This window comes from Malus sylvestris, chromosome 15 (assembly GCF_916048215.2).
Source record: "Malus sylvestris chromosome 15, drMalSylv7.2, whole genome shotgun sequence".
Lineage (NCBI taxonomy): Eukaryota > Viridiplantae > Streptophyta > Magnoliopsida > Rosales > Rosaceae > Malus > Malus sylvestris.
In genome coordinates, this window is record NC_062274.1 from 48,752,064 (window position 1) to 48,764,924 (window position 12,861).

Below are 12,861 nucleotides of genomic sequence, written 5' to 3' on the forward strand. Positions count from 1 at the left end.
GAATCAAATTATTATTAGCCTCTTCAACTTATTCTTCCACTTTAATCGTGCGAATAATATATTATTTGTTAAAAAAAAAAATTAATGAAAATGGCTTGAAAACTTTGAGTTTTAATGATAAGGACAAAATAAAGGGTAAAGTGAATAGTACCATGATTGATTTTTTAGTATAAAAATATGATTTTTCATTAAAGTAAACAGTAGCGAAAGCTTTTAGTTGAAGTTCAAAAAAAAAAAACCCAATAATTTCCGTTATCACGTGCCATGCACGTGTACATGTAACCGTTTATTATTCATTTTCCCAGTGAGGATGGGTTTCCTTTCCTTCTCTGAATGGGATTTCGTGTTTCCTACAGCGAGAGGGATTTATTTCCCTCTGCCTTTTGCACTATAAAAAACACATCCAAACAACAAATATCCACATCATCGAACCCATTCCAACGGTTCATCTCTCCTCCCGCTCTCTCTCTCTAAATAATTTTCTTTGGGCCGAAGTAAACAGATACGACAGCCGCATAACCAAGTTTACCCTTTCATACTCGAACTATTCGAACAAAAAGCGCCCACACATGAATTACCGAGTTTACCCTTTCATCAACTCAAACTAAAGCACCGCCATAGTGGGGCGTTCTAGTAATTCACACTCCATATTCCGCCCAATAAATCCGTACGCCAACGCAAATTTACCTGATTCTACGAGTTTCTTTGAGTTCTGTGAGGCCGTCGCATTAGCTCGAAAGCTCTACGCAGTAGAATCCATGGCCTCCAGCGCCGCCCCCACCCCCAAGAAAATTGTCCAATCTGTCACCGTTAGGGTACCTCAGGGGATGCTTTCGCCGTCGTCTTCTTCGGCGAGCTCTAAAAACTTCTGCAATCGGCCCTCCAATCGGATGCACTACCCCTCCAATTTCAAGCGGAGCGCCGCCCCGGCCCGTGTTATGTTCTTCCAGAACGATTCCTGGAATGACTTGCCGACCCCGATCGTCGAATTTCTGCGTTCGGGTTTCGCGGAGCGGAAGGCGGTCGTCAGCGTTGAAATCGAGGGGTCAACGGTTTTGTTTGACTTTGTGCGAATGTTGCAGATTGATTTGGGGGCTGGGAGTCAGCGATCGATCGCTTGGATTGACGTGAACGCCAGGCCCTTCTTCCCTAGGGCGTTTGTCAGCGAGGATTTGGTGGACGGGTCGGATAGTCCCAAGGTCCAAATCAACAAACGGATCAACGTATCGGGTCGGGTATTGGGCAAGAGGCAGACGGAGGAACGGCCGATGGATGAGGACGAAGTGACGTCGTCAATAAGGCCGCGGAGTTCGGAGTGGCCGAATGTGAGGTTGGTGGGAGAAGCTGAGAGGGTTTGCACTGTTTGCAGCAATTTGTTTCTCGCCGGGATGAAGAAGGTTGATCTCGCGGCTGCTGTGACGGCAGTTCATCAGTGCGTTCGGGACGGGCCGTTGGATAAGGCTCGATTGGAGGTCTTTCAGAAGCAAATTGAGATCACCACGGCGGCTCGGGGCTCGGCCAATGTCATATACGCCTGGTGCGGAGTGTCGGGCAACGATGTGAAAGGCATTTTGACAGATGGGTTCGGCGCACCCAGCAAGGTTTCTGGGCCGCAGTCGCATGGCGTTGGTCTTCATCTTTCGCATTTATCGGTGCCTTTTCTAAGGTACTTTCATTTGGTGTTTCATTTCCCTTTTTTGGCGGTTTAATTTAAGGGCTTTGAGTTTTTTGAATTGTTGATAATTTGATGTTGTAATGGCTGAACTCTACAGTGCTGGGCAGTCGGAGCGGGATGATAATGGCGAAAAATATGCTATTTTGTGCCGGGTTATACTAGGCAATGTTGAAAAAATTGAGGCAGGTTCTAAGCAATGTTACCCTTCTGGTGTGGAATTCGACAACGGTGCAGATGATCCTAAGAATCCTAAGTGGTATGTCATATGGTCTACCAACATGAATAGACACGTGCTTCCGGAGTGTGTTGTGAGCTACAAATCGAATTATGTGCCAGGTATGTTTCTTCTATGCTTTTTTGTTACATCTGTTTTATTTATGTTATATTTTGTTTCATTGATGATATAACTGATTTTGTTTTGTGGATTTTCAGCTCAATCGGTGCGAAGAGCATACCCTGTTGATATGTTAATTTCGAAGATTAAGAGCTATCTTCCTCCTTCTAAAGTTCAGGAACTTTCCTCTTTGGTATGCGAGTTGAAGGTGAGCAATCTTCCTTTCGCTGGTTCAGAATTGTGGTTCATAGTCTCTCTGTGCATTATAAAATATATGAACAATTAAATGTCATCTAAGAATCAAATGTTTTCGGTATTTCTCAATGTTGCAGGGTGGAAAGCTGGCCAGGGATGATTTTGTCAAACAGTGTAGATCAGTTACCGGAGAGCAATTGATGGCATCTGCTCTTAACGACTTGCGTCTCCAGAAGCAAGGTTCTTAGGTTTTGTTTTGCTAGGAGGCATATATAAATGTGTTGTCATGGTCTTTACAATTGATGGAACCATGTTTGACCGCTTTGTTAATGTCTACTAGGATTAGGGTGAAATGCTCAACCATACAAACGAGCAAAAACTATGTGTGAAAATGCCCAACCATATCACACATATAGCGAATATGCTTCCGGTTTAGTTTGTTTTAAAAAAAAAAAGGCAGTGTTCATTGTCTGTTAGTACTTGTGTTTTCTTGGCATGTAATTCAACAAAGAGCGTTCCTACATCTTTTGTACTTAGTAGTTACACCTTTTAGCTATGAAGCTGGCATTGAGGTTGAGACTGGTTTTTCTATATCAAAGGTTGTACGGAAATTTAAACGTTGTCAAGTATGACACTTGGTGATCCTGTGTTTGTGAATGCTTGTACAGCTTATGCTAATGTGCGTGTATTTGTGTGGTGAACCATGTCTGCTGTTACAAAATTGCTGTAAAAGTTCTTTATGTTGATTCACAATTTGGAATGGCATCTTCTTACGATATTCTCTTTCATTGAAGAAGGTTGTGTTTTTGTGTGTGTGTGTGTGTGTGGGGCTGTGTGGGTGCCTCGTGAGCGTTTTAAATTCAACAAATGAGTATTAAGATTTTGGGAGAATTTGTTCTATCACTAATTCAAAGAAGTAGATTATTAGGAGAGTCATCCCACTGACCTCTATGTTGACATCAGTTTTACATGGGTCAGTGTTTACAGCTTTTGGTTGCTTCTATATTAGGACCTTGTGTCTGGGTATTAAGATTAAGCACAATGTATTAAAGTAAACAGAGACTTCAATTAGAGGTTCAGTTGCTCCAGTCAGATACAGAATTTGAAAAGATTATTCAAGTAACTTATCAAGCAGATCAGAAGATCAAATGTAGATTGTTCTCAAGGGAGGGTTTACGTGCTAGTTAAGATACACTGAAGTATTTTGTTTACATTAACTTGTATTGTTTGTGGTATGCGCCTGGATCTGTTATGACGGCTTATGTGGAAGTTTGCTTTTAAGCAGAAAGAGTGCATCAATCAGACTTCGGTTGCTTGACATGGATGGCTGAAAGTGTATTGTCATGTAAGTCAAGCCATCTAAAATGTATCGTTGCATGCACTGACCTTCTAAAATGTCTCGTTCCCATCACAAGTGTGCAGTGATGTAGCAACTGGTGTGGCATGGTTTTGTGGATCAATAAATGTAGATTACATTCGTGGAAGGCGAGGTGAACTCCTCCAAATCTTCAACGTGAACTGTGAGTATTTATTTTAATGATCGTTATCCAGCAATTCTGTTTATGGTTTTGTTAATTGATAGTATATCAGGCGTGCTCTGTGATTTTATTATTTGATGTGTTGCTCATAAAGAAAGCAAGCTATTTTAAATCAGCGAGGGCCGAGGGGTGGTAGACAATTTTGTGAGAGTATATTTGTTCAGTAGGTTTCCATAAAGACTTTTTATTGTTAGTATTACAGTTGTGCAGAAACATGTGCTGTGCCGCAGCTTTCAAGCTGCGCACACGTTTTAGAGCGGCTTACCGGTCCCAATCCCAATCTCTTTGTCCATCTGGGTGAAACAGATTTCGCAGCTGGTGGAGGAAACCTGAGTTCAGAGTCTTCAGACCCCAATCCAGTCGACTTTGAATGTGCAGCCTAATTCCGAATGAAACTGTTATCATGTAAATGTTGTCTAAAGCCGGTAAGTGCTATAACAGGAGCGAAAAATGTATATGTGAGGATATCATTTCCTGAAAGATATGGGGATTTTGTTGATGTCCTCAGTTATAAATTTTTTTTTTGAGAAGGAACATGGAAAACAGAGCAAAAGGGTAACCATGCCGCAGAACCCAATCAGCCCGGGCTCGCACCATAAACAAGCCAGCATGAAGGATAATAAAATAAAGAAGCAACTGCAGGAGGACCAAGCAATCTACAGAGAAGGAGCAATGCTGATAAATCGAAACCCCGGCCAATTATTTTACGGTCAGGGAGAACATAAGTCCGACAATCCACAGGTGATAATCGGCTGCTCATCCCCAGTTTGATCCCAGTATGGTTTCTGTTGGTTGTTGAGGCCGTGACGTGTATCTGGTTCTGGAAAAACAAAGTCGCGTACCTCTTGGCGAGTTATGGAGTTGATCATTTTGAGAACCGCGGTGACTTGAGGGCTCGATTGTTTCTGTAGGAATAATTTGGGTTCTGACAATTCTTAGTAATCTTAAACTTTCTTTTGGGTTCTGAAATTTCTTGATAATCTTAAACTTCCTCGTCGAAATGGAATATATTTTGTTCTCGGGCTTTAGAGGAATGAGAATCCTGTCTGCGAATCAAAAGGATGAAGGAGTTCAATTACCAAGAAATTTCTCTGTTCATCAACATGAAGGCCTTTAAAATCTGAAATTCTCGCCCCCCACTCCAGTTGAAATCCGAAGTTTCAAAATGTCCAAACAAATGAGTGCAAATTCTGACGCTTCATTTTAAACAAGTAAATGTTAATTTAAATTAAACAAACAGAAAACATGAATTAATTGGGGTAAATAAGAAGCTCTACTGACTAAGACCGACTACTCAGCAGAGGAGGGCTCTTCCGGAGAAGATGCGGAAGCGGAAGCAGCTTCGTCGGCACTAGAGAGCAAGGTCCACTCTGCAGAGAGAGGAGGCAGGGGAGCGTACACAGTGGGCTTGCGTTTAAGGCCATCTCTAACCAATGGCTGGCCAGAGGGCTCGTTTTAGCCCTCTGGTCCTCCAAGATATTAATATTTTAATAAACAATACATGATTATATTTGCTTCCGTCTCCAACCGAGGGCTAAAGGGCTAGAGGGCTTGTTTTTGCCCTGTTACAAAAAACCGTCTCCAACCGAGGGCCATAGGGCCAAACATAATTTATTATTTAAATTTAAAAACAACAACTTAAATTTAAAAACTACAACTTATATTTAAAAACTACAACTAAAATTTAAAAATGACAAATTAAATTTGAAAACAACGTTAACTTAAATTTAAAATTTTTGTGAGGAATGGTGAATGAATGGTTTATGTATTGATAGGGAAAAAAAATAGAATTTTTGAGAATTAAAAAAAAAGGCCCAAAAAACCTAAAAAAAAAATTTGAATCCAACGGTAACTAGCTCCATCTAGCCGTTGGATTCAAAATTCTTTTTAAGAATTCATGTCGGTTATAACTGACATGAATACATATATTGTATTTAATGTAAATGTATTACTGTTGTTTATAACCGACAGGATTAAGCGGTTTTCTGGCCAGCCCTCCAGCCCTCTCTGATTCCGTGGGGCCCAATCAGATTCCACAGCCCTCTGGCCTAGCCCTCAGTTGGAGACGGTTTTCGGGCTATTTTCAGCCTTTTGGCCCTCTGGACCCTTCGGTTGGAGATGGCCTAACGTCCCATGGCTGTGTTTTACGTGGCCGAGTCTTTCGATGGTGCATAGTCGCCTTCTTATGTGGCCTTGACGAGCACTCTATCACCAACCCACCACCACCACCATTATCGGTGGTTGATCCGCGCCATGGGGCTTAATTGGTCACTCTAAAACGACGTCATCGGAGGTGGATTCTTCACGGCCACACCCACCGGCACCAAATGAGACCCCAACACAGCTGACACTGACATCTTCGCTTGCTCTTGCTTAACTCCTCCTCTGTTGGTTCCTTTGGGTACTGTTTGGTATGTGAGATGAGACGGAACAGAGTGGGACGAGACGTTCTGTCTCACGTTTGTTGTGCCTAAAATTGGTGGAACACGCTGTTCCACGGAACGAATTTTGGGTGAATTTTCGTTCCGTCTCACCCCCTGGAACGACTCGTTCCATATATGTGGAACACAAAATTATAACCTCTCCGTCTTCTTCTTCTTCCTCCTTGTTTCCATCTGAGGGCATTTTTGCTCCCTCTCCGTTCCGTCCCGTCCTGTCCCATCCCATTCCGTTCAGTCCCGTCCCGTCTGCATAGAATGAGAATCCCACATTGTAAAGTCCATGTACCCCTTATTATTAGAATAGGATTCTCCTCTTCCCTCCTTTCTTATTTAAACAATTACGATTGAATTACGTCAATATCTTATTTTGAATTTTTTATGTAAAGAAAAAAGACAAAAAAAGAAGAAGAAAAAGTGTGATAAGAGGAGACTGTAAAAGAATGAGGGAGAATCATACTCCATTATTAGATAAGTGGATCCCACTCCTAAGGCATATCATCATACTATACAATTTTATAGAGTTTTAACACAATGATTACATTTACGTACGACTTTCATATTCAAGGACGATATTGATAAAATTTTTAGTAGTGCTATACTTACCATTCATTTGTACTATTATATGTACCATCTTCCTAATAAAAGTATGATCCGTTAACGCGTGTGAGTTTATTCTCTATTAAAAAGATAATACAAATGATGGTATATTTAGATGAAAATAAAAGCATTGGGTCCAATTGACCAATATGGGCAACAAAAGTAATACTCTTATCATTTTTTTGTACGGACATTTGTTAACGCGCGGTAGATACTGTGTCACCGCCCTCCCTCTGAATCCCCTTAATTGCCCAAGTTGACTGTTGAACTGACATAACATGTTCAGATAAATAATTAGGGTTTACAGTTGGAAGCTGGTACAATGGCGGCAAAATCAGCTCCGCCCCTTTTCCTTGAAGATTGGCTGAGGAGTGTGAGCGGCGGTGGCAGCAGCAGGAACACCTCCGCCGCCGTCTCCAGAAACTCATCCACCTCATCCGCAAGAGCCATAATTCAGGCATGGGCCGAGCTCCGCGACTGCCTCCAACACCAATCGTTCCAATCCCGCCATCTCCAGTCCCTCAAAACCCTCGCCAACTCCCAGACTTCTCTCCACGTTGCCGAACCCCAAGCCAAGCTTCTGCTCTCCATTCTCTCCTCTCCCGACCTCTCTCTTCCTCCTCAGTCCTATCCGCTCTTCCTCCGACTGCTTTATATTTGGGTCCGGAAATCCGCCCGGCCCAATTCGGGTCTCATTGATTCGGCTGTGGAAGTTCTCTCTATTCTCTTCCTTACCCAGTATGTATCAAACAAGAGTCCTGCCCTCTTTTCTGAAGGCGTTCTCCTTCTGGGTGCCTTCTCTTTCGCTCATTCGGCCTCCGAAAGCTCGAAAAAGAATTGCTTGGGGCTGCTCTGTAGGCTGTTGGCGGAGGACTACCAGGTACTTGGGTCATTTGGTGAATTGATTCCGGACGTGCTTGCTGGAATTGGGTATGCTCTATCTTCTTCTGTGAATGTTCATTTTGTTACTGTTTTGGATTTCGTGTTGAGTGTTTGGGGTAAGGAAAGTGGGCCTCCTGGCAGTGTTTGTCATGGGTTGATGATTCTGCATTTGATGGAATGGGTAATGTCTGGTTTGAGCAGTTTTCGCTCTGTCGAAAAAGTTGATACCTTTTCCCGGGAGGTTTTAGAGACCAATAAAGCAAATTATGTTCCGTTTGCTGTTGTCATGGCTGCAGCTGGAGTACTGAGGGCGTTAAGTAGATCTTTAGTGAGTGGTCTTGGGATGGACACTATTTCCAGATTGAGAAGGTCTGCGGAAGATCGGATAGAATCTGTAGCAAGAGAGTTAGTTTCAAGAACTATAGAGTTTGCCAGCTCAGATAATGGTCTCACAGATAATCTTCTGCTACAGTCTGTTTCGATAGCATTGGCTCGAACTGGTGCGGTCTCTGCTCGTGCCCCTTTGTTTATATGCCTTGCTTCTGCATTGTTGACTGAAATCTTTCCCTTGAGACGTTTATACATGAAGGTACTTAAATCAATGCATGACAGTTCAGCTGTACCGAGGATTAATGAGGTCAGGGAACACCTGGAAAGTCTTACTTTTAAGGAAGCAGGGGCCATAACCGGTGTTTTCTGCAATCTCTATGTTTCAGTTGATGAACAGAGCCAACATATGGTGGAGAATCTTCTGTGGGATTACTGTCAACAGATATACATGGAGCACCGACAGGTGGCTTTGGTTCTTCGTGGTAAAGAGGATGAAGTACTTGGAGATTTGGAGAAAATTGCTGAATCTGCTTTTCTTATGGTTGTACTTTTTGCATTGACCGTCACAAAGCACAAGTTGAATTCAAAATTCAGTCAAGAAACTCAAATGGATACATCAGTACGAATACTTATTTCGTTTTCTTGTCTCGAGTATTTCCGCCGCATCCGTTTGCCAGAATACATGGATACAATTCGAGGTATTGTTGTGAGTGTCCAGGAAAGTGATTCTGCTTGTGTATCTTTTGTAAGATCCATGCCCACTTATGGCGACTTGACGAACGGCCCAGGTATGCTTTAGTTGCCGTCTTAGCTCTAAATTTCATATAACATTTGACTTTTCTGGAATGAGGTCTTTAGTTTTGTCACCCTCTCATTTTTGTTATGATACTTTGATTTGATAGATTTCTAATGTTGCTTATCAGACTTTTCTTTCCTGCGAAAGATGGAATATGTGTGGACCAAGGATGAGGTTCAAACTGCTCGCGTTCTGTTTTACCTACGGGTCATACCAACTTGCATTGCACGTTTGCCTAGCCCTGTATTTGGGGATGTGGTTGCTCCAACTATGTTCTTGTATCCTATGCCGAAGAACTTGATCTTTATGAACTTATATAGAATATAATGAATAATTTAACTCCTTATTACAAATTTAATCAGATATATGGGTCATCCTAACGGAAAAGTACCTCGAGCCTCACATTCTATGTTTTCTGCATTCATATCTTCGGGGAAGGATTCTGATCAGGATGAAAGAGAGTTATTAAAGGAGAAGCTTGTTTTCTACTACATGCAAAGATCACTACAGGTATGTTAAGCAGAAAGTGACTATATTGGTTAAACTTGCGCTTCATCGATTAAGGGTACCAACAGCAAGATTTCTCTGTAAAATGAGCGCAGGAATATCCCGAAATTACCCCTTTTGAGGGAATGGCTTCTGGAGTTGCAGCCTTGGTTCGACATCTTCCTGCTGGAAGCCCACCCATATTTTATTGTATACATTGTCTTGTCGAGAAAGCTAAAAGGCTTTGCATTGAAGACTTCGCTCACCAGGCTGATATGTGGAAGAACTGGCAAGGAGAGTCAGAGCCTGGCAAGAAAATCCTAGACTTACTTTTACGGCTGATTTCCCTAGTTGATATACAGGTAAGCTAATATTTTGCTTCTTTTTCTTCATATGGTTGGTTTCCATCAGAAAGTTTACTACGTTTTTTCTCTTTATTTTGTGTTCTGCACGTGGAATCTGGTTTCAAGCCCTAGTTTGTTTGCATAACACTTGATATAGAAGTAATTTAGTGACATCATTAAAATTTGAGAGAGAGTCAGTTCCAATGTACCATGAGCATCAGTTTTGATGTTTGAATAAAGGTGTTATGCCTTCTTTTCTCTCAACTTTGGTGTCTAAACTTACTGAACATTAAGATTACTTGTTCAGGTACTACCAGACTTGATGAAGCAGTTGGCACAGCTAATAGCCCAACTACCAAAGGATGGCCAGAATATGATTCTAAATGAGTTATATTCACAGGTTGCAGAATCTGACGATGTTACTCGCAAGCCTACTTTAGTTTCTTGGCTGCAATCATTGTCTTACCTTTGTTTTCAAGAAACAAGTGGGAGTGCAGCATCCAGAAAGGTTGTAACTGAAGCAAAAATCACTTCCAAGCAGACTCCAGACCTATCACGTGAGACTAGCCTAAATGCTCGATTATGAGATTGAGGTGCAGTAAGCAAGATTACTCACCCTCCTTATGAATGTTTTTTTTTCTTTTTTTCTTTTTGATTTTGGTAGCTTGACTATATTGTGCATTTGGTTTCACCATGTCTGATTATGGAATAATGAAAAATCTATCATAATTACTTACTCATGAAACGCATGGGTTTTTTAGTTTCTCAATAATGCAAATAATTAAATGTACCACTTGGTATAATTAATTAATCATGAGACTACATAACTTTCATCTGTAGTTCCTATATTCTCTTGTAATGTTGGAATTGATTCACAGGGCATTTCATGAAAAGAGAAAGTCTCACTTTTTTTTACTTTAATCAAAGCACACTGATCTCTGTTGCATTGATATTTGGATCCTCCTCCTGGAATTTCAGTTTGCCCTTGTAAGATTAGGTGTCCATCTTGCTTTCTGTTCTTTCAGATGAGTGCTGACTGCATGACTTGTGAAGTTGCTACTTTGGTACCTTTAAAAGTTCAATTATCATCTGGGTTTGTTCAAACTGTTCATTCATGTAGAAGGACTCGGTTAGCCAATGGATTTCATACAACAAATTAGCTGGCGAAGATAAACTCTTGAATTATGTTGGGTGATATAATGGCATTGTCGATTATCCAGAAATTGGTCATAGGGTGTTTGATTCAAGGCACTTGGGGTGGTAGACTACCGTGCTGTGTGAGATTAGTTTGAATGCAATGGAAGGAAATGAGTTTTTCCTTTTCTTCAAAAAGTTGAAGTGTTATAGGTGTTGATCGACCAATAAATCTTATGCTGTTTGAAGTTTGTTCAGTGCGTTAGGGTTTTGTGCTGTGAATCAGGAAAACACAGGCGAACTTGAGGAGGCTGGCTTCGACCGTTGATTTGTTTAAAGAAGACAATTGTGTTACAAGCTGCTCCTCGCCAACGTAACTAGGAAAACTTGTACATGTATGACCTTTTGCAGAGACGATCTTTCAATGATGTCCAGATTTTGAGAAATATTGTTGAATTGCCCCAGACGAGTGGTTAGCAACGTATATAGTTACTAAATGGTTTGCTTGAGCATTACTTTACCCTTGTATATATATGTTTATTTTTCAATTTTTTGGTATGTGCTAATGAAATTTACACTTGTTTTGTTACATTGATTTGTAGTCTTTACACATTCTTTTTGGTTGTTAGTTATGTAAGATTCAAGGAATAAATGTGTTCGACCTTAAACTGATTGAATGCTGGAGAAGTGCTTCTGCTGCATCTGGTTTTGTGAAAAGCTTGTGCACCATATTCGCTTGTTGAACAATACTTCGTAGCTGGCCCAAAACGAATAAAAGTTTCCTTGTACAATTAGACTAGGAATTCTAGAAGTCTAAGTGGAACAAGTAAGAAAATGTATTTTCCCATTCCATACAGAATAGGAAACTTAATCAGAAAATAGGCATGTAAACCACAACTGGACGTAACTAGTATAAATCTTGTGTGTTTCTAGTTTTCTTTATTTTGCAAAGTTTTAGTCTATTACCGAATACATCAAAGAGCAAGATTCCGAGGGAGTCAGAATTATAACAATAAGTGCTTGAGGTTAATTATTGGCATGCTAAAAATCGAAAATAGTAGCCAGTCCCGAAGTGATCAAGCGAAATTTGTAGGCCGAGGCCGATGAAACAATAAAATTGGGCCTATATATCTTTTAGATAAGAATTGGTGGACCTAAAACAGAGAGATTTTTTGGTACCAAGTTATAATACCAATAGTTGAATATTTAAAAAAAAAAATTCATTCACTTGTATTATGATACTTGATGTATTGAGTTGTGTTTAAGCACACAAGAAAATTTTCCTTAAAACGGGTGATGTATAATTTGCTGAACCACCAAATTTTCAAATCCTGCGTAACTAATTCCTTGTAGCGTAAGGCACAAAAGCATAGAAAGTAACGGCCATAAAAATAGGGGTGTGTGGACCTATTTTACTTCTCACACACCCCTTGATAATTTTTGTCTGTTGATATTCTTCAATTCATCCGATCCGACGGCTGAAAAATAAAAAGGTGTGTGAGAAGTAAAATAGGGTGTGTGGATATCACATCTCAAATAAAATCATATACGAAATGGTTAATAGTTCCATTTCTCTGGAGGATTTCTCGTCTTCTCCTATCAATGTCCGTAAGCTTCCTTCCCCTCTATATTCTCCACACTAATTTCCAATAAAAGAATTCAACAATCCTTTTCACCAAGCTATAAACTGGTTGATCAAAGGTTGCTTACGATTAGCATTCAATTCGACCAACATTATGGGCGTTTACAGATCATGCACTTCCGCCATGCCTTGTTTTACCGGCGACAATCATCGTTATGGGCGTAGCATTCTCGACATATTCATCGCCGATTTGCAATAAGCCTGGAGAAGTGAGAGAGGGTTTGGTGGCCTTTGCCCTAATACTACTTGTACTCGCTGCACTGCATGTCGTGGAACCCATTGCCTGTAATAAATCAGTTGGCTATAACAAGGATGAATATTCGAAGAAGTTGCTGCAGCACTTGCGTTTGGTTGCTCTGATTGTTGTGCTTTTCTTTTTGGGGTATCAGCAGTCTAAAATCCATACCAACAACTGGCTTTGGGGGATTTAAACCGTCAAGGTTTTTTTGTCTTTGTAATTGATTTTC

The 12,861-nt window shown here is 40.8% G+C and overlaps 2 protein-coding genes and 1 pseudogene across 4 annotated transcripts; 2 read left to right on the forward strand and 1 right to left on the reverse strand.

Moving 5' to 3' along the window:
* Positions 1 to 665: 665 nt before the first annotated feature.
* On the forward strand, positions 666 to 2,846 carry LOC126601801 (probable inactive poly [ADP-ribose] polymerase SRO3). The gene is made up of 4 exons (XM_050268560.1): positions 666 to 1,666; positions 1,773 to 2,011; positions 2,108 to 2,217; positions 2,342 to 2,846. The coding sequence occupies exons 1-4, from the start codon at positions 759 to 761 to the stop codon at positions 2,450 to 2,452; spliced, it is 1,368 nt and encodes a 455-aa protein (XP_050124517.1). The 5' UTR covers positions 666 to 758; the 3' UTR covers positions 2,453 to 2,846.
* A 2,036-nt stretch (positions 2,847 to 4,882) lies between these two features.
* Positions 4,883 to 6,099, reverse strand: LOC126601802 (50S ribosomal protein 6, chloroplastic-like; annotated as a pseudogene).
* Positions 6,100 to 7,010: 911 nt separating this feature from the next.
* LOC126601804 (uncharacterized) lies at positions 7,011 to 11,341 on the forward strand. 3 transcript variants are annotated; one of them, XM_050268562.1, is made up of 6 exons: positions 7,011 to 8,780; positions 8,916 to 9,066; positions 9,151 to 9,298; positions 9,391 to 9,636; positions 9,926 to 10,211; positions 10,644 to 11,341. In XM_050268562.1, the coding sequence occupies exons 1-5, from the start codon at positions 7,103 to 7,105 to the stop codon at positions 10,202 to 10,204; spliced, it is 2,502 nt and encodes an 833-aa protein (XP_050124519.1). In that variant the 5' UTR covers positions 7,011 to 7,102; the 3' UTR covers positions 10,205 to 10,211; positions 10,644 to 11,341. The 3 variants fall into 3 exon arrangements, with proteins under 3 accessions (XP_050124519.1, XP_050124520.1, XP_050124518.1); XM_050268563.1 differs by having other exon boundaries at positions 11,039 to 11,341; XM_050268561.1 differs by lacking the exon at positions 10,644 to 11,341 and having other exon boundaries at positions 9,926 to 10,363.
* The last annotated feature ends 1,520 nt before the right edge of the window (positions 11,342 to 12,861 follow it).